Source organism: Oryza sativa, chromosome 3, assembly GCF_034140825.1.
Source record: "Oryza sativa Japonica Group chromosome 3, ASM3414082v1".
Taxonomy (NCBI): Eukaryota; Viridiplantae; Streptophyta; class Magnoliopsida; order Poales; family Poaceae; genus Oryza; species Oryza sativa.
This window is the reverse complement of record NC_089037.1, coordinates 10389517-10416885: the sequence shown is the minus strand read 5'-3', so window position 1 is coordinate 10416885 and position 27369 is coordinate 10389517. Positions and strand designations below refer to the sequence as shown.

The following is a 27369-nucleotide window of genomic DNA, read 5'->3' as shown; positions in this document are numbered from 1 at the left end:
AATTTGTTGATTTTTTTTTCTCTCATTTTTGTTGCAACTGATCCTCATTTCAGTTCTGGACAGATGCTTACAACTTTATTAATTCTCCAACTTTTAGCATCATTTCAGTTCTGGACAGATGCTTACAATTTGATTAATCCTCCAACTTTTTATCGTAACGACATGACCAGATGTCCAGATCGCATCTTCAGAAAGCTCGTAGCAGCGCTCGAGACCTGATAAGTGATCACCCCCCCAACACATCTCCGAGCCTAAACTAAAACCGATTCCGCGGCGTCGAAGTCGTGATAAATCATCACGTCGAACCCGTGAAAATTCTTAAACACCATCATCAAATCCCATCATTAGATTATAAGCCTTACCAACCTCCATCAGCCAGCTAAATTAACTCGACGCCCCCTGGTAAAACTGTTGATTTGCCGGAAGGAAGCAGTTGCAGGCGCTGGTCATTATAAACTTAACCAGCGCCCATAAACTAATCCTGCCCCCCCTGCATGCGTCGCTGCTGATCTAAAAAAAAAGAACCATTTGTGCGTGATTATTGTTACCGGGCTCACGCCTCCGTCGCATGGCTTCGCTTCGCCTGCCTCCTGCCATGTTTTTACCATGCCTTCCTCGTCAGTGAGATCCTGTCTATATGTGCCGTTGCTTGCTCCGGCCTTTTGCAGTGATCTCGTCAGAGTTGGTGTTGTTGTTGTTGAGCTCACCGTGGTAGGAGCTGAGAGGGGGAGATGGGGCGGCCGCCGTGCTGCGACAAGGCGAACGTGAAGAAGGGGCCGTGGACGGCGGAGGAGGACGCCAAGCTGCTGGCGTACACCTCCACCCACGGCACCGGCAACTGGACCTCCGTTCCTCAGCGAGCAGGTCGTGAAAATCAACGATATCGATCGCCGTTGCTGCTGCTGCCGATGGGATCGAGATTGCAATTAGAGACGCATTTGATCACATCAGATCAGATCAAAATATGGTGTCATTGTTTATCACTTTTTTTTCCCTTTTGTTTTGTTCTGTAAAAATTGCATGGGGGGTGATGTGGGTGCAGGTTTGAAGAGGTGCGGGAAGAGCTGCAGGCTGAGGTACACCAACTACCTGAGGCCCAACCTGAAGCACGAGAACTTCACGCAGGAGGAGGAAGAGCTCATCGTCACCCTCCACGCCATGCTGGGCAGCAGGTATATCATCGTGTTACGCTCAGCTTGTCCCGTTATCTCGTCATTTCAGACGTCACCATGCTTTTGCATGTGTGGTGAGTGGTGTAATACACTCCGTCCGTTGGACCCTCCTGCTTGATTGATCTGTCGTTGCTGTTTTCGAATTGATAATCCACGTGCTAGTTTGTCATCGACTCAGATTTGGCGAATCGGTGTTCGTGATTTGTATCTGATTTCTGCGTGTAATGCTAAGCATGTTGCGAACTACCTTGATCCTATAATAAGCGTAATTATAGGTTTCAGTGTCCAACTTTATCTAACAATCTTATTTAAAATATTTTAATGATTAGTATTTTTTTTATTGTTATTAGATGATAAAATATGAACAGTACTTTATGCGTGTCTTAACTTTTAAAAAAAATTCATAAACTTTTTAAATAAGACGGACAATTAAATGTTGGGCACGTAAACTTATAGCTGCACGTATAATAAGACGGAGGGAGTAATTCCCTTGAATCCTAACATGAGATAAATAGCTAGTGCACATAATTGGCTGCTCTAATGTACTTTGGCAGTATGATGCTGATGCAATTAGCATTTACATTTAATGTTCTAAAAATTTTATGGAATCAACCTAGATGTGAACGAAAATGGCATGACAAAATAATCAAGATCCCTGAGCGGTAACAAACTGATACACACACAATGCATGTAACGCCACTATTCACAGTTAATTAGTACTGTACTACTAATTAACTTAGTTAATACTAGCACTAGTTATTTTACACTCTAAACAAATGCTGCGAGATCATCTCTACCCTCAATCAGAAATGGGAGCTAGTTTGACACATCAACACACAATTTGGACTGAGATCATTGAGCATGCATGTAATTTCTACTCCATCCGTTTCAGATTATAAGATATTTTAACTTTGATCAAAGTTAAACTGTTTTAAATTTGACTAAGTTTATAGACAAATATAGTAATATTTACATTACCAAATTAGTTTTATTAAATTAATAATAAAATATATTTTTATAATAAATTTATCTTAAGTCAAAAATATTATTATTTTTTCTATCAAATTAATCAAACTTGAAGCAGTTTAACTTTTATCTAAGTCAAAAACATCCGAGGGAGTATAACCAAAGTTGTGCGCGTGCATCAATCAAATGCGCGTGATTGGCAGGTGGTCGCTGATCGCGAACCAGCTGCCGGGGAGGACGGACAACGACGTGAAGAACTACTGGAACACCAAGCTGAGCAAGAAGCTGCGGCAGCGTGGCATCGACCCCATCACCCACCGCCCCATCGCCGACCTCATGCAGAGCATCGGCACGCTCGCCATCCGCCCCCCTCCCGCCGCCGGCGCCGCGCCGCCGCCCTGCCTCCCGGTGTTCCACGACGCGCCGTACTTCGCCGCCCTGCAGCATCAGCATCAGCAGCAGCAGGTCGTCACGCACGTCGACGCCGACGCGCCCGCGTCGCCCGACTCGCAGCATCTGCAGCTCAACTGGAGCGACTTCCTCGCCGACGACGCCGCGGGGCACGGCGCCGACGCGCCGGCGCCGCAGGCTGCTCTCGGCCAGTATCAGGAGGGGTCAGCACCGGCGGCGACTGCCGTCGTGGGCGGAGGCCGCGCGTTCGGTGACGTCGACGGTGCATCAGCTGGCGTCGGCGCCGGCACGGACGACGGCGCCGGGGCTGCGTCGGCGTTCATTGACGCGATCCTCGACTGCGACAAGGAGATGGGGGTGGACCAGCTCATCGCCGAGATGCTCGCCGACCCGGCATACTACGGCGGCGGTGGCGGCTCCTCCTCGTCGGAGCTCGGCTGGGGTTGCTAATTATACTTAACTCGTGCGTATTAACTCATCGATCCGTTCTGGTGTCTACGAGACTACGATTATATCCGATCCCCATTTCGATTTAACTACGGGCTTGCCAGTTAGACAGTTACTCTGCTCTACTCTTGGACACTTCCTGAGCTAATTAATTACGCGTTCAATGTCATTTCATAAAGTAATCAATTCATCGTTTGAAAGTCGTAACATTGAAATCAAATCAAGCAATCGAGCAATAGCATGCATGGTAGTGTACTGTTCACACCCGAAAATTTCTTTGTTGTTTCTCAATGTGTGGATTGAATTTGACCTTAATTTTCTGTGAACCAATAGATTTCAATCTACTCTACATTGTTAGTTTTTTCTATAAATTTTTGTAATGATTTATGTTGAATTTTAAAAAAGTAAACGGGGGAATATCACCTCAAGACATTAGAATCCATTTCCATAATTAAGGGAAACTATTTTGCTCCCTCGAGGAAATGTCCCATCGTATGTTTGTAAACCACCCAAACGGTTATAAAAAATTCTGAAAAAATTTTACAACACACATACAACATATTTGTATAGCTTCACAAGATTTTAGGTCCAAACTTAACTCACACATTGAGATATAAAAATGGTAAACTCACAAGATTTTTATAATGATTTTTGTTGAATTTGAAAAAAGTATATGAGAGAACATCACCTTGAGATATTAGAATCCATTTCCATAATGAAGTGAAACTATTTTGCTCCCTCGAGGGAATGTCCCACCGTATGTTCGAAAACCATCCAAACGGTTATGAAAAATTATGGAAAAATTTAACAACAAACATACCACATATTTAAGGCTTCACAATATTTTAGGTCCAAACTTAACTTACCCATTGAGATATAAAAATGGTAAACTCAGCGTATGAATAGCAGTGTATTGTTCACATCCGAATTTATCTTTGTTATTTCTTATTGTGTCGATTGAATTTGAACTTTTTTTTTTGGACCAATAGATTTCAATCTACTCTACATTGCAATTTTTCCAGAATATTTTTATAATTGTTTATATTGAATTTGAAAAAAAAATAAACGAGGGAACAACCTCTCCAGCGAGTACATTCCATTTCCATTAATCAAATTTCTCAAGGAGGCAATCTGCACAGTGCACACCAAACAGTAACTCTGTCCCAACCGCCACGAATCCGTTTCGGACTCGAACCCCGCATCGCGCGCACTAGGACTCCCGCCTCGGCGCTCTATAAATCGAGCGAGGGGACGAATTGGACGCGATCCATCCGCCGCCACGGCTTTTTCATCCCCTGTCTCCTCCCTCCCGTCCACCTCTCCAGCCCTAGGGTTTTCGCGCTCTCGTGATCTCCTCCGCCGCCGCCGCACCACCAGCCGTAGGGTTTGGGGCGCTCTCGTCCTCCGCCTCCGCCTCCTCTCCGCCGCCACCACCAGCCCTAGGGTTTGGGGCGATCTCGTGCTCCGCCTCCGCTCTGCTCTGCTCCGCCGCCACCACCAGCCCTAGGGTTTGTGCTCTCTCGCGCCCCCCACCCGCGCGCCGCCGCCATGGCCGCCGCGCGGAATCCGCTGCGGCGGTGGAAGCCCTTCCTCGCCGCGTTCGCCTCCGTCGACGGCGCCATCGAGGCCGCCGACCCGGGGGGCCTCTCCCGCGACGAGTTCCGCCGCGCGAGGGGACGCATCGTGGAGATGCTGCGCGGCGCCGAGGGGGAGGCGGAGGCGGAGGGGCTCTGCTTGGTGCTCGACGACGTGATGGCGGAGTCCCTCCTGACGCTGCGGCTGGTGCCCGTGACGGCGAGGACGCTGGCCACCACCGACCTCGCCGGGATCGTCGGGGCGTTGAGGAGGCACGAGTCGGAGCGGATCCGCGGCCTCGCCACCGACATCGTCCGCGGGTGGAGGGTGGCCGTCAGGCGCGAGCTTGTCAGGATCGGGATCGCGATGGAGAAGCTGTCCCAGACACCGGAGCGGATCGAGGCCGATCGGCGTGTGCGTGCCTCATCTGATCTCGACACGAAGGTGAAGCACGCAACACCGACGTCGCTGCCCAAGCGGATCGTGATCGAGGCCGATCAGCGTGTGCGTGCCTCCCCTGATCTCGACATGAAGGTGAAGCACGCATCACCGGCGCCGCCGTTCAAGAAGAAGGCTACCGCCGATTGCAGCAGCCGCGTCGATCTGGCGAAGACATCACAGCCATCGCTGACCAAGACGAGTGCTCCTCCAGTTGTTGCTGGCGCTCGAGTGAAGGCGCCCGACATGGGCTCAGCGACAAAGGCGAATCCGCCGAAGAAGCTGCCGGCTGTCACTGGCCGCGCCGGCGGCCGCCGCGATGGTATCAAGCCCTACCACATTGACGGCGAGAAGCTGACGGTTGCTGCAAAGCGGCTTGATGTCTACCAAGAGGCAGAGGAGGCGCAGAAGCGGCACAAGAGCGCCGACATGGGCGCAGCAGCGAAGCCAAAGGATCCAGCGCTTCCGCCGAAGAAGTCGCCGGCCGTCGTTGCCTGCGCCGGCCGCCGCGAGAGCATCGAGCTCCGCAACGACGACGAGAAGATCGCCGCTGCAAAGTGGAAGCTCCATGAAGGCTACCGAGAAGCAGAGGAGGCGAAGAAGCGGCGCAAGATGGCCGACATGGGCGCAGCTGCAAAGCCAAAGGAGCCAGCGCTTCCACCGAAGAAGTTGCCGGCCGTCGTTGCCAGCGCCGGCCGCCGCGAGGGCATCGAGCTCCGCAACGACGACGAAGAGAAGATCGCCGCTGCAAAGCGGAAGCTCCATGAAGGCTACCGAGAAGCAGAGGAGGCGAAGAAGAGGCGCAAGATGGCCGACATGGGCGCAGCTGCAAAGCCAAAGGAACCAGCGCTTCCGCCGAAGAAGTCGCCGGCCGTCGTTGCCAGCGCCGGCCGCCGCGAGGGCATCGAGCTCCGCAACGAAGACGAGAAGATCGCCGCTGCAAAGCGGAAGCTCCGTGAAGGCTACCAAGAAGCAGAGGAGGCGAAGAAGCGGCGCAAGATCCATGTCATCGAGGACCCAGAGATTCTGAAGCAGAGGCAGAAAAAGATGCATCCGATCCTGAGTCTGCGGAGCCGAGCAAGCCACGTATCCTCTATGGCCGAGAAGAGCTCACTCATGTCGTCCCTTGGGAGGCTTTAGGCCTAGAATAATTTACCTCTGTAAATTAACTGTGCATCCGAAGATCCATTAGCTTATTTGCCTCACCTCTGCAACTCTCTGTAGATCTTCCCCTGTATATAAACACCAAGCTTCCGTATGTCTGTATGGCTCAATCAGTCAAACCAATTCTTGGTACTAGTTAATGTAACTATCTATGTAAGTAAGAGTATATCAGTGAAATAAATGGATCAATCTTGTGATCCTCTTCAAGTTTCCTCTGTTTTTTGTAACATCTGAATATCTGATCTTGATAGTGTCAGTTACAATCCTGTTGAGTGAGTGATCTCATTATTTGGTTTGCGTCTCCCGCCCAAACTTGTATCTCCCAAACACCAGGCCACGCCACGCCCAGCCCACGGACGACGCCGAACACGCTCGCGGCCCAAGCCCAACCGCTGCGCCGAGACATCGCCGCCGTCCCGCGGCCTCCACGTGCAGCGGCCAACGCCACACAGCGCCACTGCACCACAGCGTCCTCTCCGTTGCTCACTTGTTTAATTATTATCTACAAGTCCACGGATGGCTTGTTGCTCCCCCCACTTGTTGCCGATCAAGCCGAGAGCTTAGCTTGAGGAAGACGAGACGCGCGAGCACGAGCGCGAGCCTGCTTCCGCGGAGCTAGATCTCGCCATGGCCGCCGGTCCACGCGGCCGCCTCCTGCTCGTCGCGCTCGTGTCGGCCGCGGCCGTCGTGGCCGGCGCGCTACTGCCGGGGTGCGCCGCGGCGGCGGCGGCGGGGGAGAAGGTGCCACTCGCGCTCTACTACGAGACGCTGTGCCCGTACTGCTCGCGGTTCATCGTCAACCACCTCGCCGGGATCTTCGAGGACGGGATCGTCGACGCCGTCGACCTCCGCCTCGTCCCATACGGCAACGCCCACGTCGTCGGCGCCAACAACACCATCTCTTGCCAGGTTTGATCGCTAAGCTTCGCGCGCTTCCCCTTGGCTGGTTTTTTTTCTTCCACGAAATTGTAGACGAATCGTTCGATCGGTTCATGCTAAATTATTTAAGCCGGTCGATTCAATAGTCAATCGATTTGGCTCTTGCCCAAGAAATTCTTGCACCGGTGCACGGTAGCAGTCGTGGCAACGTGGCATGACAGCGCCCATGGTGGGTGGAGCTCAAAATCAGTCGCGGTTGCTGTCCTGTTTGTCACTATTTCCTCTCTCTCTCTCTCTCTCTCTCTCTCTCTCTCTCTCTCTCTCTCTCTCTCTCTCTCTCTCTCTCTCTCTCTCTCTTCTGTTCCCTTTCTTGTGTTGTGTTTCCCTTCTCTCAAACGTTTATCGCGCAATAACATCTGAAAAATTATCGTCGAAACACCGGATTGAATTCTGTAGCTTTATTGCTTGCACCGAGGTTAAATAAGTAAGAATTAGTCGGGTTTACTGATCATTCTAAGCGGGAGTGGATTTGATGATACAGTAACAAAATGGACGGACTTCACAGAGTCTCCACTCTCGCACTATGCTATTACTAGTGAAGTTTTTTCTTTTTAGGTTTCTGTTTTATGGAAAGATTTGCTAATTCAATAGCACACGTCACAGAAGTTTAATTGTGCGCTATTGAAACAATTTTATCTCATGCGCATATGCTGCTTGTAGATTGGATCGGCTCATTTTGAACTTGGCTTAGCTGAGCTAAACCTTTCGGTAGCTAGCTTTAACGGCCACGTGTTATGAATTACTAGTGTTCATGTTTTTCAGTCCACATATCTACCATCATGTGTTGAATAGTCGATTTGTTTCAGAACTAAATAGTCGACTAGTAGTAATTGAATGGCTATATCTACTTGTTATCCCCCAAATAATGTGTAAATCTTCTTAGAGTAGTGTAATTACTATTGTGTGTGTGTGTGTCTATTTATCTCTCTCTCTCTCTCTCTCTCTCTCTCTCTCTATATATATATATATATATATATATATATATATATATATATATATATATATATATATATATATATATATATATATATATATATATATAGATAGATAGATAGATACATCATACATATGCAATTAAGTACTCCATCCGTAAAAAAAAAAAAGACAAACCATGGTTTCCGTGTACAACGTTTGACCGTTCGTTTTATTTGAAAAAATATGAAAAAAAAATTAAAAAGATAAGTCACGCATAAAGTATTAATCATGTTTTATCATCTAACAACAATGAAAATACTAATTATAAAAAAAATTTCATATAAGACAGATAGTCAAACGTTGGCACGGAAACCCATAGTTTGTCTTTTTTTTTCTTTTTTTTTTAAAGGAGGGAGTACATATAGATGGTTACTAAATGCAAATAGTATATTTTTGTCTGCCACCCCGATCCCCATCTCACAAACAGCACCGTACCCTGCGCCTGCGGTCACATGGTGGTCGCTGCACGTGGGCCCAACTAATCCAACCTGGACCCCAGTCATCCCATGTCTTGTTCCACTTTACTCACGCACTCTCGCACCTCGTTGCACACGTGGCCAAACCGCTTTTGACTTTTACCCTTGACTTTACGCCACTAATCATCGTCGATAAAATGCACCCACACCTCCCCTCTCCTGACCACCACCACCACGGCCGCCGGTGATCGCCGGAGCAATCCCCATCCATGGCGGCCATCCGCCGATTCCGCCCTGCCCTCCTCCTCGCGGCGATCCTCCTGCTCGCCGCCGGCGCTGTCGAGGGGAAGAAGGGCGGGAAGGTGGACGTGGCGCTCTACTACGAGTCGCTGTGCCCCTACTCGGCGATGTTCGTGGTGGGCAGCCTCGCCAAGGTCTTCAGGGATGGCCTCCTCGACGCCGTCGACCTCTCCCTCGTCCCCTACGGCAACGCCCGTGTCAAGGACGGCAAAATCTCCTGCCAGGTCGAGGTCCCCCCGATCCGCTCCTCTTTATCGCCGTCTCCTTTCGATTCCCCTGCTCACATTCACAAGTTTCGCTTGAATCCTGGGCGTTCGGTTCTTGAGCTTAGCACCTGCCAATTCCAATTCTGTGTGCGATGATTTTTTGGTAGTGGTGGTGATGAACTGATACTGAATATTTCTGACGCTGTTGAGGTGTTTGGGTTTGTTGCAGCATGGAAGCGAGGAGTGCTTCCTGAACACCGTGGAGGCTTGCGCCATCGATGCATGGCCGGATTTGGTAAAAAAAATGCTCACATGACAAAAGCTAGCTTTGCAACTTCTCTGCACAGAAAAGCTTGTAATTTTTTTCTGCTCCGGATCGATCTTTAATTACACAGCTCCGTGTTTTGGCTGCAGAGAGTGCATTTCCGTTTCATCTACTGCGTGGAGGACCTGGTGGTGAACCACAAGCAACGGGAGTGGGAATCCTGCTTCGGGAAGCTCAACCTCGATCCCAAGCCTGTCACCGACTGCTACAAGGGCGAACGCGGCCACCAGGTCCGTTCCAGTAATCCCATTTCTTGGGGGGCAAATTGCAAATAATCCTATGATCAATTGAATGAATTGATCATGTCTCCTCCTGTTGCTGATTCCATCCATTGCTCTAATCTTAATGCCTGACCTGACCGGCATTGTCTGCATCTTGATTTACTCCGTTGATCCAGCTCTCGCTCAAGTATGGAAGACAGACTGACGCTTTGCAGCCTCCCCACAAGTACGTTCCCTGGGTGGTCGTCGACGGTCAGCCGCTCTACGAGGTGCGTGCCCTTGCTGCTCTCTATCAGTGAACTTTCAGAATTCGCAGTGTTGAGATGAATTACCAGATTCGTCTGCACAAGTTCAGCGATCAACACTGACACGTGCTGATTCTGCTAATTACGGTGATTAACTGAAGCGTTTTTTTTTTTGTTTCAGGATTACGAGAACTTCGAGGCTTACATCTGCAAGGCCTACAAGGGCCATCCTCCCAAGGTGTGCGAGGGGCTGGCCCGTCCTCCGACTCCGACTGTGCTTGAGGTAGCGGAGGCAGTCAATAGAGTCAGCTATTACGACTCCGGTGATATCAGGCTTAAGCCTGATGAAGATGGCCACGCCAAGATCAAGAAGGTGGTTCCAGATGATGATGATTGAATGATGGGGGGAAGATATCAACATAGGCAGTCCCATGTTTCTGTCTAGGCTATAGGACATAGTTCATCCAGTAATAATGAAGTGCCGTTCAAAAAAAAATGGTAATAACAAAGAGATTAAGTTTATATATTGTGCATTTGTGCTGATTAATTTGTCCCGCTCACCATTCCATGCCTCAGCACTAGCACTAGAAATGCTTTAGCATACCTGAGGAAAAATGCACCGCAAGTTCTATAAAACTCTTCAGTTTGTGAATAAAGTTCAATTTTATTTGTTTGGCACCCTTGGCTAACCTCAGGTTTGCCAAAGAATATGGCGTAACCTCGAGCGAATTCCAATCGTTTCCCTTCAAACTACAAGAAACAATGACACAAAAAAGCTTAGTGAACAAACCACACATGCAAGCAAGACCTTGCACTAATTTCTTTTCGTGCACCTCCCCGTGTACATTACAATTCAATTTCTTTCACTTCTAGAAACTATGAAACAATGGCACATAAAGCTTGAGTGAACAGACCTAACATGCAAACAGAACCTCACACAAACGGTTCTTGCTGGCATTTAGCACATTCTCATCCTTGAAAATTGCATCCATAGCTCGTATATAAAAAGTCCCTTCATCTAAAGTGCAGCTGTGTATCCCACATACCCCCACAGAAAAACGGATCAAATAGTTTACTCGGTGTACTCCCATCAAAATGGTTCTGTTTTCTGAACTCTGATTGCTGCGAGATTAAATTTCTGCCTGCTTTCATAAAGTTCCCCGCTGTCAAAAAAAGTTCCCCGTTGTCACTTTTCGTGGATGACGAACTGATACTTCCCTTTGCTGATAACATTGTGCCAACTGCTTAACCAGTCAACAAGACACAACACTAACCATCATTGCTATCACATGATCCACTCTTCCGGGCTCAGCTGGATACTCCTATCAACCCATAGGTAAACCATCTGACTGGTTCAATCCCAGGATGTCACAGATAATGCAACCCAAAGATCATTGGACGTCCCAGATATATACATCCGATGTGTCTCAATCTGTTCATCTGTACTTAATGGGGTTGGGCTCGAATAGTGGCCATTGCTAATTCTTTCAATGACAGAGAATACAATTTCTCTTTGTATGGGTTCATGACCGTTTAAAAGATTTCCCATGCTCAAAACTTTCCTCCATGATTGGTTAGCAGTTGGAGGAGGAAACAGATTTGATACAGCATCTCTCTCATGCATCCCCACCTTTTCCTTAGCAGTGAATTCCTACATCGAAGATTAAAAAGAGATCAGGAAGGTAGGCGGCAACCTTATTAAAATGACATGAAAAACTTGGCCAGGTATTGCAGAAACCCTAATAAACTAATTTCATACAGCTTAAATAAGTAACTTCAGTGTAACTCAAAATAAGAATATTAACAAAATGCCTCCAGGCCACAGAAACCGGTTGAACAATGGCAAAAAAAAAAAAAACTGCAGATAGCAGCAGATCACTATTAAACAAAATAAAAATTTAGATTTGGTTGTACAAGACCTTCATAATGGCTATCGCTGATCTGAAGGGAAAAGGCTACGATAGTAGACAGCATACATGAAGGAAATTTTTGAAGTGCATAGTGGTGAGTGGTGACTACTGAAACATCACTTAAAAATACCATGCTTCCCACCAAAACAGGGCCAAGGGAAGGGGGCACACACAAGCAAATGAATATATTAGTTTGTGATCTGAATCGATTTAGTTCCATTGACTTCATTTTTGTAAATGCGTACAGGGGTAAAGTAACAAACAACAGTAAAGAATAGCACTGACCTTCTCATAGCAAACACTTTCCAAGCTAGTGCCCATTTTTGGTAGATAGTAATTGAAGTAGTCAGCGAAAATTGCTTGAGACAGACGTGGAGCATCAATAAGTTTTCGGTGGACTGAAGTAGCAAGAATAAGTAACTTCTCAATGTGCTCGAAAACTTGACAAAGCCGCTTCAAGTCATCAGACAAATCACTGATGTCAGATTTACCTGTCAAAATAATTGATCATATAGTTGTCCAGATAAAGCAGAGAAGATGAATATAAAACCAACACATCAGAACAAAGCAATACTATGGAAAATTAATGTACCCATCTTGGACACGATGTAACTATACAGACTACAGTTTATGCACAGATGTATTGTAAATATGCACCTTGGAGAGACTTCAATGTTGAAGCCAACGTAGCATATAGCTGATCCATTTTAGTCTTCATTAATTTAAAGCCACCATATGTGGTTCTGTTCAGTATGTCTGCTGACGATTTGAACACAGTGCAGACCATTTGCTCAAGGAGCTGCTGTGGTCTTAAAGTTTCAAGGTAATGAATTACCTGCATACCACAGACATGTAAAAGTTCAGCGGGGAAATCATTAAAATATTATTTTCATATATGGCAGTCATGGTTTCATTTTTTTTTCAAGTCTTCCAACAACATATACGGTTCAAAATTACATCTGCCACCTACAAATGTGCCAAATTACTACTCCCTCCGTTTCAATTTACATTGTTACCCTCATTAATTACATCCTAATCATCCCCTTTCCCAAAGCAAGCATTATTTTTTTGTTGTGAGGAGTACTAGTACTAGTATGGCTGGATTGATGAAGGAAAGGAGGGGAAAGACATCTCTAAAAAGTCTCTGGAATGTGAGGACAGGTATTTTGAAAAAAAAAAATTGGATGCTAGAATGACAAGTAAATTGAAACTGAGGGAGTATAGATTTCATAGTCTTGTAGCCTTCAATATACACAGTATTAGGGTCTGTTCTTTTTTCAACTCCAAACTACAACTTCCTTGTTTTCCGTTAGCATGCTATTCAAAATGTTAAACGATGTGTTTTTTGAAGGAAAAAAAATTATATATAAAAGTTTCTTTAAAAAATCAAATAAATCCGTTTTTAATGTTTGTAATTGTTAATACTTAATTAATCATGTGCTAATGAGCTTTCTTGTTTCATGTGGGGCTGAAAATCTCCTGCAAGTTGAGCTATCGAACACGCCCTTAGTAATTTGTAGACAAACTATAACTGAACAACCAGTTACTGATAAACACCCCCTGCTCATTCCTATGTAGGTACCACAGTGTCTTACATGAAGAAGAAGAATAACTTGTGCACGGGTTGAAAAGATTAAACTACCTTTTCTCCCTCTCGAATAGGATCAAGCAGAAATTTCTGTTCAGAGACAGGTAAAGCAGGAGCGTCATTCCAGATTTTACGCCACATATTCCCATGTTCAGACATACGCTGAGAAAGCCTTCCTTTGGGTGGCCAACCTGAAGAATCCTCTGCTCCGTCCTCACTCACCCAGTCACCAGGAGAGTGCCACCGAATAAAATCTTCAAAAACAGCATCTGGATTTGCAGCTTTAAAAGCAGACATATCTAAACATGGAGAGTTTCTTAATTAGCAACACACGAAATTGTACAAAAGGACTAAAACGGAAAAGTAGGATGGCATTGACCAAAGTTATGACGATTGATCATAGAACACAGACAATAAAACAAAATTCTTCAGCATAGAATTTATAAGTATATGGCAAGCTCACTAAAAACTGACCAGAAGATAATACATCTCGTTCCAATTGACCAGATAATCCCTGCAGCAACAGAGGAATGACATAATTTAATTAGGCTAACTGATAAGTATGATATAGTTCACCTCAGACTAGAACAAAGATGAAAAATCTACAGATATAATGTAATAAAACGTATATATATGTGCATATCACCTTCACTTTATGCCATTCACATAAGCTTAAAAATTAAAATAGTTAGATTCATTAGAAATCTACAAAGCAAAAACATGTTGACCATTAACGCATTTTAACTGCAAGTTCAAGAGCTTACAACAGCATTGCCAAAAGCTTCAGCAGCATGGAGCCTTTCTTCATGCATATCTTCAGTCATCAAAAGTGCATCCTAAGAAACTGATGTGAAAATAAGCGGGGTGTGTGTGCACTCCATATTAAATCTGAAGTAGAAATAGACCAAAAAGAACCTGAGTATATGGTGCATGCATTTCTTGAAATGTATTCAGAAGCATCATTGAGGGGACGACACCTGCTGATCCTTTACGAGTCTTATTTTGTGCCTGTTCTTAATTAAAAAAATAGCATCAAATCATTTAGATTTTGAATTTGAATGTACATACTAAATTGATGATATATTACCACGCTATTTGAAATACCATCTTCATGTGCATGATCAGTACCCTTCTCGCGACTCAATGATTTCTTTCTCTCAATGCATATTGCAAGCTTACAAGGAGAAAAAAAACACAAAATTAAGTATGATGCTGATCTGTCAGGAAACAGGTACTCCTACCCAGAAAACACAGCACAAGTGTAGCAGGGAACAAGTTAAAAGATGCAAGGGGCAACCATTGACACTTGAAACTTACAATAAACTTCATAAGAGCATGGCTTTCTTAGGCAATACACTATGAATACAACCATGTTCATACAACGGCTAGATTTGCCCACTGAGCTTTTGGGAGAGACCTATGAGAATTACTTAATGATCATTGCCATAAGTAGGATAGGCGATGGGGGACTAAGAAATAGTTAGAATTACCACACAACAGCATATGGAGACAAGCAAACCAATAGGCCGAATATGTCTCCCAAATAGAAGTCAACAACAGGTCTATTATCTACCTTGCTAAGCAGAGTACCAAAGAAATAAGTAATGCATGTATATACCATAAACGCCAACCATGATTTTCACTTGATATCAATGGACAACATAAGAAAGTAGCATTTGCTCACAGGATGTTAACCTCTCAAATGGAAAGGACTACAAGAAGAACAGTACAAGTACCATATGCAACTTTTGGTGTATCAGACAAGTACAGAGGTCGATACTAGAAGTGCTCTTCATCCTCGGCAATCGCTCTGATTCCTCCCAGCACCAACGAATTTCACGAACAAAGTCAATCCACAGGACTGCTATTGCTGAAATAAAAAATAAGTCCTATTATTATTAATGCTCATCAAATTAAAACAGAGGCATTATAAGAAAGCAAAGGGGAAAACACATACCTCGTATATGGCAGTTGCCGAACCACAGAGCATGCAAACAGAATTGGGCAAAGAGTGAATCTGAAGGTGCTCCTTTCATAGCGCGGCCATACTTATTTTCTGCTTCCACATAATTCGAGTTCCCAACCTCTGTCAAACAGAAAACATAAGAGTTTGTCAACTTTATCAAAATGAATTGTAAAGAAAGAAGGCACTGAAATGAAATGAAAATTCACAATGGCGTTAATGTTATAAGCAAATATTATGTATCTGTTTCTCGGTAAGGTCATTTTTCACTTTATCTACAACCCGAAAAAGATACCACTGGTGTAGAGAAACTAGGAAATAATAATTGAAGCCATAGCAGTATAACTGGGTGACAGTCTGGTTCAAGCATGCAAGACTACAAACAAAACATAGAACTAGACACGGGGTACAACACTGCACAAGCATACCCCTGCCCCTGTTGAACCCTGACCATCCCAAGAGTGAGTTCAGGCAGTGATGGATATTCCATGGAAGCTAGAAGACCATTGTCAGGCTCAGACCAACTGATCTATCCACTTACTAAACAAGGAATATGACCCTGTTCCTTCAGTAAAGTACATCTATGCAAATGTAACTGATGACATTTGAGAACTTCTGAAATAAGATGTAAAAAGATGAGCTAGCCTAATTACTTAAGTGCTCCAGTGCAGCATTATGGATAATACATTAGGTTTCACAAGAAACTTGTCAATTATGGTCACTGTATGATGATTCATTAACTGAATTTGTTAATGAGATAGGTGAATGGATAAATACCATCATTGAAAAGATCTTTCATAACACGATCAACAACAGATGGTGGAGGTACAGTGACGGTAGATTTTGAATTTTCCTGGCCTGAAGTATCTGCTGTCTAACATGACAGATAAAAATCAGAAAAAAAAAAGCTGAATAAATAGTGCTTTGAAGGATTTCAGGCATGCACGAAGCTCTTAACCTGCAACAAAATCTTCCAAAAACTGTGCCTCTGCTGATGATTCAAATGCTTTTACCAGAAGTTGCAGCTGCGATGCAAACCCCACAAACTTTCCAATAGAATCATCAACCCTGGTGCAAAGTACAGACATAGATAAAAAAAGAATACATCCAGTGAAGGTAAAAAAAAAAGAGAGAATACATACAGCAGGTTTACGTACAATTGATGTAAAAAGTGTGAAGGTAATAATGTCACAAGGAATTTACATGTATGGAGATACAATTGGGTGAAGAAGCCAACGATCAGCATCAAATGACGAAGCATTTTCCACCTCAGCCATCTCAAGGGTCTCTTCAAACACTCTCTCTCCCCAAATGGCAGTCAACTCAAAACCTAAAACAATTTAGCCACTAAGTCTATTGTTTTTTAACATATGTTAATTAAAAAAATCTCAGCTGGAAAAATATGAGTCACACATATTATAAATACTAAATACATGAGGTAAAACACGCTTCCAAACATGACAACTACTGCTTAAAAAATGGAGTTAATATACTGTAATAGTCCTTGCCTTCATGGCAAACCAAGCCTCTCATATCATATCAACACTTGTTAGGATACCACTAGCATAAAGGAAAATGTGAAGAAGAATTATTCAGCCTCCATATTTCCTCTGACATGGAAAATGAGGTTTCTACGTTGAGATGACAACATGATCCCTTCGCACTTACAATGTAAAAAAACAAAGTAAAGTCCCAGTATCAATGACAATAATATGCATAAGAAGTTTAGAACCATACAGAGAAACTGATGACAGATAAAAGAGAGGCACATATAATAGAAACTATCCTTTAATGGTAATACAAGAATTATAATATAAGCTGCTAGATCAATTTTCGATACCATTAAGTGGCATTGTTCGCAATTTTGAAACTATTGGTTCTTGGTTGCTCTTGACGATTGATCCAATTAGATCAAATCTATGTCTAAGTTGCTATTTTTTCATTTGTCTTATTTTTGGGAGTAATTATTACTCCTTCAAATTTTTAGCAGTTGTTGCTTTTGAACAATATCATATCACACAAACACTTGGCATCACAATTCACAATGCCTGTTTTCAAAAAATTTCCCCTGTTAACTCTACATTTCCCCACAACTTCATTACCTCATTCTTTGTGCTAGAAATATTGTTGAAGACCATTTTAATCCTTTTTTTTTGTCAAAACCCGTTATTCAAAAAATAAGCGAGTAGAAAAGTTGCTACTAGAAATATGGAATAAGGTTGCAGTTACCTTTGACTGGATCCTCAGCAGAATACCACTCTGCCCAAGAGCAATCATCATCCCATTGTTTTTTTGGGTGGTTTGCAACTTCGCTTTCTGCTATTGACTCGTTAGCTTCGGACACCAAAGTTTCCTCGTTATAGTAATCATATTCAGGAGTCCTGTAGGTAAGCTTCATGGAGAAGATTACCTTTACCCTTGCAGGAAAATCTGTAGAGGATAGGACCTCCAAACAGAAAAATACAGGTCACATATGTAACAAAGTAGCAAAATAATCCAAATCAGTAGTGCGGCTCTGAAGAGTCAGAACAACAGAATTGCTGAATAAAAACAGATGGTACATTCCTATAGTTCAAATGTAATGGACTGATTGTTGAATGGCGGGTAGCTGCCCCCCCCCCCCCCCTCTCTACTTTTTTTGTATGTCCATCATATGCAGATATTTTTTCTTTGAAAAGGTTGAATACTTCTGCTGATTAAAAATGAGGCAAACCTTTCAGATTTCAAAAGATCTAGTGCACGATCCAGTTTGAAGTTCAAACACTATGTATCTCAATTGTGAGGTTCAAAAGATAATGTGGTAGCAAATGTAAATAAAGTTTGTTTCCACGATATTCCTTCCATTTGATTAACAAGGAGTATTTTAACTATGCCTGCGGATTAAGGAGGTTATAGAACAAGAAAGTGGTAAAGGAAATGACTCATGTCCCAGTACTAATGTAGGGGATAAGAGGGGATGGTAAATGAGGGTTAATGGGAGAATAGGTAACTAAATTCCATGCACATCTTACATTTTCAAACTAGATTATAAAAGCTATAAGCAGAATATATTGAAACATAGGTAATTAACCATTCATTGTACACAGATTTTATCTGCTGTCTTAAAAAGTTCTATGGGAGAAGAAACAGCACCAAAAGTTATAAGAAAATACTCACAAATTTTGATAGAAACAGCTCGTGTAACCCCTCCAGATGCATGAGTCGTATCGGAACCTGGCTACCAATACGATCAGCTTCAAATCTTCGAGTAAATACAGTTCCCAAATTTTGGATTCCTATATATGCTTTACGTGAAGGGTCATGCACTGGTACAAAGGCTGGCCAATTGCTAAGATTAAAATTCATGTCAGTAAAATTAAACAATGGTATAGTTTCACTAGAAAATAAAGAAATGGCCTGTTAACTGTTAACTAAGATTCATGCAGCGTGCCTTGATGAGATGTAAAAATGCAACGCGTGTGAATTAATATTCCCTCGTATAGACAGAATTTTCTTATTCCTTGAAGAAGACTAAATACACCAATATCATATAATAATATGCTTAGTGCAACCATATTGTGCAGGACTGAATCTCCCAGTCCCAGATTCAGAACAAACATTTATGCCAGAATGAGTTATGAAGTGCAAAGAGATTTGAAAGGGACATTTCAGATTGAATATGGGTGTACCAGAGAGGACTAGCATTGACAACACAAAATGATATCTAATCAATTGCTTCGTGAAGACGCGAACAGAAATACTGTGATCGTTGATGAACTTATACTATCTAACTTGCTGAACAATATGCACAATCTGTAATATGTCTAGTTCAACAAACTGCTCACTGTTATAAATTTATATGTTAGTCAAAACTTACCTTCCACAATTAGACAGAGCAATTGCTACTGAACTCAAAAGCTTAGTTGATTCAGGATCATCAAGCACCACACCACTGGCACTCAAGGGAGCAATAATCTGCGATCAAATAAAAGCATAATGACTTCATTTGTGTTTATTAGCTTAGGCATGTTTACTGGGCTCCATGATGCATTAGAGCCTTAGAGGTTGGTGCAGATTTTTAAAAAGTCCCCGCCTATCTATGTACTAGTTCCAATGGTTTCTATCTAAAGCTCAATGCATTAGCTAAATAAAAAGTATAATGCAATATAGTGTATCAATATACCCAAAAAGGCGCCACATGGCATCTGAGGAGTATACTTGCGTGCAAGCAACAAGGCCACATCAGGTTAACTTTCTTGTGTTACAATTACAGTAATGAAGCAGGGATAACTTGTCAATACCACATAGCAGAAAATATACCAGAAACTCATATACTCCAAAAGAGAGCTGCATACTATGTGTATCATCGTCCCAGTATGAATGTTTCCCTACAGGAAGGTATTTATGACTGTGAGGAAGTTGTTAAACGAGAAAATGTTAGGAAAGAATAACATCATATATAATTTTGTTGAAGACTTTATCAACTTATTTTCTCCCACCTTTTGCAGATTTCATGAAATGATATTCCATACAATAAACTCTTTTCCCATGCTTCAATTCACGTTTGACCACATACAAGTTATCGAAGGAAGGCACACTCTCTGCACCTTTTTGCTACAGGAACATATCCAATTAAAAAACAATCATACAGAGGATGAAATCGAGAGGGAGAGAGAGAGAGAAATACCGTCAAGATATTTGGGCCATCAGCAAGCCATTGACGGCAAATTGCCTCTATCTCAGATATAAACCTAGATGCCCCCAAAAAAACTCTTTAAGTGCAGTTATACATAACCAGCCCTTTGAATCAAGTTTTAAATAGCCTAAATAACATAAACAAATTTGGAATGTATCAATGCAGTACCTCTCCCATGATGAAGCAATAGTGAAATCGTCAAACCGCTCTAGCTGAAAAAATGCAGTTACATGGTAAATCAACAGGCAAATGCCCACTTCTATAGGTTAGACGGAAACAGAATGTTGATTTACAACAACTATAAATCTTACACATTGCAGATTTTAAAGTTAAAAGAAGTCATAACTGAAGAAACTAAACACTGCCCACCAATTGTACACTGTTTATCTCGACAAAATGATGAGGCTAAGGTACCTACAGTTACCGAGTACTAGTTGTCATCTACGCAAAGACATATTGTGATGTAATTTAGCATTACAAATTCAGGTTTATGACCAGTACAATCCACTTAGCTTTTCTGACTCTCCAAGCAATTTTCAGCAGGAAACGTCCTAACTGCCACTCGAGTAAAATTGCATTCCGGTAGTTCAGAAATCGACTTCAGTCCATAACAACAAATCCGTAACCCAACAGGCCAATGAGAGTTACCCCATTGTTACAACCTTAAGCAATCAAAGAGAAGCCCCAATTCCACGAAGTCCCGAACAAACTAGAAAAATTCATGTCAGACCAGAGCAACCCCCACAACCGCACCCGCACTACCCGATCACGGCGAGCTCGCTGCCCGTGCCAGGCAGCAATCGCACCCAGCATACACGAACGTACCTCCTCTTCGGCCTCCCCCGCTTCCTCCTCCTCCTCCTCCTCTTCCTCCCCGATCCGCCGGTGCTTCGCGTACTTGGAGGAGGAGGAGGAGGCGGCGGAAGTAGAAGCCATGGCGGCGGCGGCGGCGGCGGCGTCGGCGATCCGCTCCTCCGGCGAGGCGGAGGTGGCCGGCGGCGAGGGCGGCGTGGCGAGGAAGCCTCCCGTCCTCCTCCTCCTCCTCGTCAGATCGGTGGCGTGGTGGGGGAGGAAGGAAGGAAGACGAGAGAAGTGGAGGAGGTGTGGTGTGCCGAATGCCGATGCCGCGTCGTCGACCGACGCGACGAGGCCTCGTACCGGATGGTGCTGGTCCAGTAGTTCACCGATGGTGTTGACACGCACACCTGCGCATCGCGGGCCCGCCGCGCCGAGACGGAAGCCGTCGTGCGACCAGCGTACGGTCTACGACACCAGCGATTCGGTGCACGCGGGGCCCGGTCTACTGGACCTCATGTTTTCTACGCGGAATAAGTTCATCTAAGGTCCCTTAATTTTACACCGAATCCGATTTTCATCCTTGAACCCCAAAACCAGATACAACATGTCCCTGAACTGTCAAAACCGGTGCATACAAGGTCCCTCGGCGGTTTGGAAGGCGGTTTTGGCTGACGTGGCGCCTATGTAGCTGGTTTGACTAGGTCTTCATCCCACGTGGTGCTGACGTAGCAATTATATCTTGGAAAAATTAAAAACAGTGGGCCCACATGTCAGCTACACAAAAAAAAATAACTACAAAATGGTGGGGGCCACGTAGGCCCCACATGTCATCCTCACTTCTCCATTCTTCCTCTCCCCTCTCTTTTCTTCCTCTGCGTCGGCTACATCAGGGACACGTTCGACGCCGCCATGAACAGGATGAACAGGCCGCTCTGCGAGCTCCGCAAGAACGTCACGCTCTACTACGACCGCTTCCAGCTCCTGTTCTCCGACGTGGACTTCGTCTCCGGGTACGGCAACAAGCCGGAGTGGCCGCTGAACAAACACCAACGTGGTGGATGCCTCCGTCGCCGGCAGGTTCCGGGAGCACGTCGCGGCGCTGCTGAACGCTACCGCGCACGATGGTGTACGCTCTGGTGCAGTGCACCCGCGACATGAATTTTATTTTATTTTTTTCAAATGTTCACCATATCCTGATTAATTTGTTTCTCTTGATTGGTTGCTGCATGATTTTGGTCGTGGTGCAAAACAATCGGGTTCTGGTGTCCCTTCCGGCGTTGTCCTCCACCTCGGCGTCGCCCTCTGCTCTCGGCTCCGGGAGGCCGTCGGTGATGGGGAAGCGACAACGCCGGCTTTGGTGAAGCGACGGGACAACACGAGCTCGTGGCTCGCCACGGCTTTAGCTCCTTCGTTCCTCTTCCCCTTTCCCATACGCGCGTGCCCGGGAGGGAGTGAGGCGCAGGGACGGCGGCGGCTCCGGGACACGGAGCAGAGGGGCGCGGCGGCGGGCGAGCGGAGTCATCAACGCCCACCTCCCCCGCAGCGGCGTCCGGCGCCGGCCGAACCTGTCCCTCCTGGCCGACCGTTGCACGACCCCGCGTGAGCTCGCCGTCGTCCACGCCGCCATGCTCGTCTCCGGCCGCCTCGCCGACGACGCCTTTGCGGCGACTCGCCTTCTCGCCGCCTACGCCGCACTCTCCCCTCCCGACGCCGTGCTCCGCCTCTTCGCCACAAGCCACGAGCGGCGGCCGGAATTCCGTGCGGAGCGCCGCCGCAACGAGCTCTACCGCTTCGTGCTGGCTGCTGCGTCGGCGCAGAGGCGGCGCAGGGGGAGGAGGATGGAGGCGGTGGTCCGGCGAGGGAGGAGCCTGGCAGCTGAGGCGGCGGCGGCGGCAGCGGTGAGGTTGCCGAGGTCGCCGCCTCGCAGCCTCGCTCGCCTACGAGAAGAAGATAAAGAAAAGGGAGAGGGAAGAAAGCGGGTGTGAGGATGACATGTGGGCCCACGGATTTTATTATTTTTCTGAGATATAATTGCCCCGTCTACGTCGCGTCAGCGCCATGTCAATGCCACGTGAGACGGAGACCTAGTCAAACCATCCACGTAGGCGCCACATCAGCCAAAACCGCCTTCCAAACCACTGAGGGACCTCGTTTGCCCCAGTTTTAACAATTCAGGGACCGTTTGTATATGGTTTTGGGGTTTAAGGACGAAAATCGGATTCGGTGTAAAATTAAGAGACCTTAGATGAACTTATTCCTTTCTACGCTGATATGAAGCCCATCTCGGTATCCTCGGGAGGAATTGGTCCGCTGGGCTTAGCTCCGAGACCCATGCATATATTTTGGTATAACTCTATTTGCCTCCCTCCTTTTTTGCCGTTGATCGGATCTGATCCTTAACTATAAAACCTGGTATAAGCCAACTTCGAAAACTAATGCAAATATTCTCCCCGGACAGTATTGAGCCAAGTTTTAGCTTACATGGTGTGTTGACTAAGTCTTCATCCCACGTGATAAGGTAAAAAAAAAAGGTAGGCCCCATGTGGGGGCCACCAATCAAGAATTCTATCTTCTTCCTCTAGCCTCCTCCTCATCCTCCATTTCTCCATCTCCTTTTCCTCGTGCTATCCAAGCCAGCGACCGACAGGGAAAGGGCGGCGGTTGGCGTGAGAAGAACAAGGCGGCCGTGGTGGCGGCGGCGGCGGCTCCTCTTTACCAAGAAATCTTGGCGGTAATGCCTTGTTGAGTGGCGGTGGATAGATCTTGAGTCATTCCCGACCGCTCCTACCCCTCGCTCCCCTCGCGTGCTCGTTGAGGTCGCATCGTTGAGCTTGGTGATGGCACCGCTGCCCACGCCGCTTGGGAGCTCGGTGACGACGCCCGCATTGCTCCCCTCCATCTCCATTGTGGGAGCCCAAGCTTCGTCTGCATCACTGCGAGCTCGATGACCACTGGGCTGGTGCAGCCACTGCTCAGGAGAGAGGAGATCGCGACCAGTACGCAGCGTGGAAGAAGAAGGGTTGAGCCCAGCGACGGCCGGCCTCCTACTCCAGCTCCTCACCCTCTTCCTATATCCCCTTCGCATCCATTGTGTGAGCCCAAGCTCCATTTACGTAAGGCACTAGGCTACTGCGACCATCGCACTGACTTTCGACACCGCCTCGATGCCGCCTCGACGACTTGTCACCTTTCTGTCTCAACCCCTTATGTGGATGTGAGGCCGTCGTTGCCCATGTTTTTGTCTGGCTGTCTGACCAGGTCTATCTTCCTATCATAGTCATCAACTTTTGCATTCCGCTGTTGGCCATAGGGTCCCCTCCATTTGCGCCAGTCCTTACGGTGGCCCTGACTCGCGCCACTTTGCCACTGCTGGTGGTGTCCTCCGGCTTGTCTCGCCTCCGTAGTTGCTTGCAAGGAGAGAGGAGAGGAGAGGAGAAAAGTAATGAAACTGACATGTAGGATCCACTGCATATGTTTTGCCACATCAGCAGAAACCCACTTTTAAAAACACAAGAGAAGTGAATTTGCAACGGTCTCTAGGGGGTGTTTGGAAACTAGGGACTAAAATTTAGTCCATGTCACATCGGATAAAATTTAGTCCCTGTCACATCGGATGTTTGGACACTAATTTAGAGTATTAAGTATAGATTAATTACAAAACCCATTCCATAACCTTGGACTAATTCGCGAGAAGAATTTATTGAGCCTAATTAATCCATGATTAACCTATGTGATGCTACAGTAAACATTTGCTAATTATGTATTAATTAGGCTTAAAAAATCGTCTCGCAAATTAGTTCTCATTTATAAAATTAGTTTTTTATTAGTCTATGTTTAATACTCTAAATTAGTGTCTACACATCCGATGTGACATGGACTAAAATGTTTTAGCCCCATCTAAACACCCCTTAATGTTTGGGGAGGAGTTATAGGGGAGTCCTAATGGGCGGGTGATCGCTCCCTCCCCTCCCCAGCGATCACCCGCCCCCCCCTCCTCCTGTACACATTACCTCCTTTCCCCCTTTCTCCTCCCCTTCTTCTTTTTCTACTACACCATAAAAATTAGAATTCAAATTTAAATTTGAAAACGGGTATGTAAACTTTTTACTTATATACTTTGGGTCTATAAACTAATATTTGAATTTGAATTCAAATTCAAATTTGAAACGGGTATATAAACTTTTGACCTATAACCTTTGGGTCTATAAAATAATATTTGAATTTAAATTCAAATTTGAAACAGGTATGTAAACTTTTTATTTATAAACTTTGGGTCTATAAACTATTATTTGAATTCAAATTCAAATTTGAAACGGGTATATAAACTTTAGATCTATAAATTTTAGATGTATAGAAATACTATATATAAAAAATATTTGAATTCAAATTCAAATTTGAATCGGAATATAAACTTTTGACTTATAAACTTTAGGTCTATAAACTTTAGATGTATAGAAATACTATATATAAAAAATATTTGAATTCAAATTCAAATTTGAATCGGATATATAAACTTTTGACTTATAAACTTTGGGTCTCTAAATGTGTAAACTTGAGGTGCATAAACTTGATAAAATAGGAAAGTAATGCGGTGCCAAAAAAGGAAACCAGGTGGAGGGAGAGAGAGGGAGGGGGGGAGCGAATTGATCGCTACCCCCACTGCCTGGCGGGCGATCGCCTATTAGCCTTTCCGGGAGTTATACCTCGTTTTATGGATGTGGGATACGATTCGGCCAAGGTAAGAGAGGAGGAAGGAGGTGAAATAGACTATTTTGGAACCCACGAAGATCATCGTAGTAGTACAGTACTCGTGTGAGCCGTGTCGCCGACTCGCCACCGGTCGGCATGCTGGATGCTGCACGCTAAACTCGAGCTCCACTCTCCACATGGCGGAGAGATCTTTTTGCCAACCACAGGCGCGCTGGGGCGCGGCATGTGGTCCTCGCAGGCGGAGCTGTACGGACGGGACGGGACGAGGCGCTTGATTATTGGGTTGGGCCTAGGAAACCGCGAGGAGGATGGAAAAGAAAGGCAAACCGAATCTAGCAGGCGCTGTGGACACCCGGACAGATGAGATGATGGAGCAGTGCCTTGGTTAGTTGGTTAGTTCGTTCGTTAACTACAACTCTATACAAGTAGATCATCGCCCATGCCTCTTAACTAGTAAGGGTGCGTTCTTTTTTAAAGGAGATTGGGGAGAGATTGGAGATACTGTCACTTATTTTCCACGTGTACGCTTTTCAAACTACTAAACGGTGTATTTTTTGCAAAAAATTTCTATATGAAAGTTGTTTTAAAAAATCATATTAGTCCATTTTTAAAATTTAAAATAGTTAATACTTAATTAATTATATACTAATGACTCACCTCGTTTTGCGTATCTTTCTAATTTTCTTAATCCCCTCTCCCTCAAACACAGCCTAAGTACTCCACGCATCAGACCACCAGGGGACGCCAGCTCTCGATCGAGGGAGAGGGATCGGACGGATCGGACGGCGGCTGAGCCGAGCGGCCGCGCCGCCACCAACCTCGTGCCGTCCGGATCGGGTGCTCGGCGTGGCTCGCGTCACATGCCCTTGCCGCGCGCGCGGCGCACATGGATCACCGTCCTCGCGTCCTCGCGCGTGGCGACGTGTCCTCTCTTCCTCTGATCGATCAACGGCTGCTGGTCCTCTTCCGTTTATTATTTGGTGCAGTGACTATTCGAAATGAATGAAAGAACACGGTGATGAAGAGCGAGTTCATACAAAAGGTAATTGCATGTCATTTCTAATTTTATCTATTTAAGCTCAGAGATAATATAGATACTTCACAATACATCTCATACTATCTCATAGTAGGTGTTTTTTCTTTTACGGAACAAGTATAGTACACACTATCTCTAACACATTAATCTCAACAATTTTATTTTACTTATTTGTTCAATCCATTCTTTATTTCTCTTTTTTCTTAAAGTTTGTGTGTTGATTATCCCTTGTATGAGGAGTGCCTTTTTACTCTGTATGTTTTTTTTCTCTCCTCTATCTCGTTATATACAGAAAGACACATATAGGTCGGTGCTATAGGTGTCGAAACAACTAAAACCGACATCTTTAGTGTTTTTTCCATCTCAACATGTTGAAAATAAAAAACAAAGACATCTTTAAGTGATTGTAGGTGTTGGTTATATAAAAAAGCCGACACCAATAATATAGGTGCTGTTTTTTTAAAAAAAACGCATATTATATATTATATGTATCGGTTAATTAAAAAACGACACATATGAAATATTCGTGTTTTTTTTAGGGGATTATTGATGTGTTCATGGATTTGAGACAACATTTTGGTATTTGGGGTATGATTTGGGATCAGCTTGATGACTCAATGTGTCGAGCCATTCTTTTTTGGCTTGTGTGCGCCTCAAAGGTGTCGGGTCTTCAACCGGCACCTTTGACCTAGGGTCATCATTGCCATCTTTTTAGTGTCGGTTGGAAAAACCGACACCGATGACGTTTTCGGTAGTAGTGATATAAGCTCATGCGAAATTTTTGGGAGGAGTATTTAGATGCTTAGCATTATTAGCCTTAATTAATTAGTTGTGGGGAGTCAATACCATCTGTTATGTTGATCAGCTACTCCCATTAGCTATATAGAGA

The 27369-nt window shown here is 44.9% G+C and overlaps 4 protein-coding genes across 7 annotated transcripts; 3 read left to right on the top strand and 1 right to left on the bottom strand.

Annotated features, from left to right (window-relative positions):
- Positions 1-626: 626 nt before the first annotated feature.
- On the top strand, positions 627-3140 carry LOC9267500 (transcription factor MYB35). Its single transcript, XM_015774730.3, has 3 exons — positions 627-864; positions 1043-1172; positions 2342-3140. Exons 1-3 carry the CDS (start codon positions 732-734, stop codon positions 2997-2999), a joined length of 921 nt encoding a protein of 306 aa, XP_015630216.1. The 5' UTR covers positions 627-731; the 3' UTR covers positions 3000-3140.
- Positions 3141-4066: 926 nt separating this feature from the next.
- On the top strand, positions 4067-6384 carry LOC107277100 (uncharacterized). Its single transcript, XM_015773793.3, has one exon. The coding sequence runs from the start codon at positions 4545-4547 to the stop codon at positions 6147-6149; it is 1605 nt and encodes a 534-aa protein (XP_015629279.1). The 5' UTR covers positions 4067-4544; the 3' UTR covers positions 6150-6384.
- A 312-nt stretch (positions 6385-6696) lies between these two features.
- LOC4332535 (gamma-interferon-responsive lysosomal thiol protein) lies at positions 6697-10478 on the top strand. Of its 2 annotated transcripts, none has more exons than XM_015775590.3 (5): positions 6697-7082; positions 9239-9304; positions 9424-9564; positions 9732-9824; positions 9982-10478. In XM_015775590.3, the coding sequence occupies exons 1-5, from the start codon at positions 6801-6803 to the stop codon at positions 10195-10197; spliced, it is 798 nt and encodes a 265-aa protein (XP_015631076.1). In that variant the 5' UTR covers positions 6697-6800; the 3' UTR covers positions 10198-10478. The 2 variants fall into 2 exon arrangements, with proteins under 2 accessions (XP_015631076.1, XP_015631077.1); XM_015775591.3 differs by lacking the exon at positions 6697-7082 and adding an exon at positions 8689-9027.
- Positions 10479-10577: 99 nt separating this feature from the next.
- LOC4332534 (uncharacterized) lies at positions 10578-21062 on the bottom strand. 3 transcript variants are annotated; one of them, XM_015775586.3, is made up of 21 exons: positions 20762-21062; positions 20105-20148; positions 19928-19991; positions 19740-19854; positions 19561-19628; positions 19118-19215; positions 18418-18589; positions 17491-17707; positions 16465-16591; positions 16220-16329; positions 16039-16131; positions 15256-15384; positions 15035-15168; positions 14386-14472; positions 14214-14306; positions 14063-14134; positions 13773-13812; positions 13353-13597; positions 12368-12545; positions 11996-12201; positions 10578-11451 (listed from the first exon to the last, which is right to left on the bottom strand). In XM_015775586.3, exons 1-21 carry the CDS (start codon positions 20870-20872, stop codon positions 11155-11157), a joined length of 2700 nt encoding a protein of 899 aa, XP_015631072.1. In that variant the 5' UTR covers positions 20873-21062; the 3' UTR covers positions 10578-11154. The 3 variants fall into 3 exon arrangements, with proteins under 3 accessions (XP_015631072.1, XP_015631073.1, XP_015631075.1); XM_015775587.3 differs by having other exon boundaries at positions 16039-16128; XM_015775589.2 differs by lacking the exons at positions 19561-19628; positions 19740-19854; positions 19928-19991; positions 20105-20148; positions 20762-21062 and adding an exon at positions 19424-19498.
- Positions 21063-27369: the final 6307 nt, after the last annotated feature.

What these genes read in the sequence shown, in the direction of transcription:
- LOC9267500 (XM_015774730.3), top strand. Translation starts at nt 732, where the DNA reads ATGGGGCGGCCGCCGTGCTGCGACAAGGCGAACGTGAAGAAGGGGCCG. An exon ending in CTCCGTTCCTCAGCGAGCAG is followed by an intron (nt 865 to 1,042) that starts GTCGTGAAAATC and finishes ATGTGGGTGCAG; the next exon opens with GTTTGAAGAGGTGCGGGAAG. An exon ending in CACGCCATGCTGGGCAGCAG is followed by an intron (nt 1,173 to 2,341) that starts GTATATCATCGT and finishes CGTGATTGGCAG; the next exon opens with GTGGTCGCTGATCGCGAACC.
- LOC107277100 (XM_015773793.3), top strand. Translation starts at nt 4,545, where the DNA reads ATGGCCGCCGCGCGGAATCCGCTGCGGCGGTGGAAGCCCTTCCTCGCC.
- LOC4332535 (XM_015775590.3), top strand. Translation starts at nt 6,801, where the DNA reads ATGGCCGCCGGTCCACGCGGCCGCCTCCTGCTCGTCGCGCTCGTGTCG. An exon ending in ACAACACCATCTCTTGCCAG is followed by an intron (nt 7,083 to 9,238) that starts GTTTGATCGCTA and finishes GGTTTGTTGCAG; the next exon opens with CATGGAAGCGAGGAGTGCTT. An exon ending in TCGATGCATGGCCGGATTTG is followed by an intron (nt 9,305 to 9,423) that starts GTAAAAAAAATG and finishes TTTTGGCTGCAG; the next exon opens with AGAGTGCATTTCCGTTTCAT.
- LOC4332534 (XM_015775586.3), bottom strand. Translation starts at nt 20,872, where the DNA reads ATGGCTTCTACTTCCGCCGCCTCCTCCTCCTCCTCCAAGTACGCGAAG. An exon ending in ATTGCTTCATCATGGGAGAG is followed by an intron (nt 19,992 to 20,104) that starts GTACTGCATTGA and finishes GGGGGCATCTAG; the next exon opens with GTTTATATCTGAGATAGAGG. An exon ending in CCAATTGTATCTCCATACAT is followed by an intron (nt 16,330 to 16,464) that starts GTAAATTCCTTG and finishes ACTTTGCACCAG; the next exon opens with GGTTGATGATTCTATTGGAA.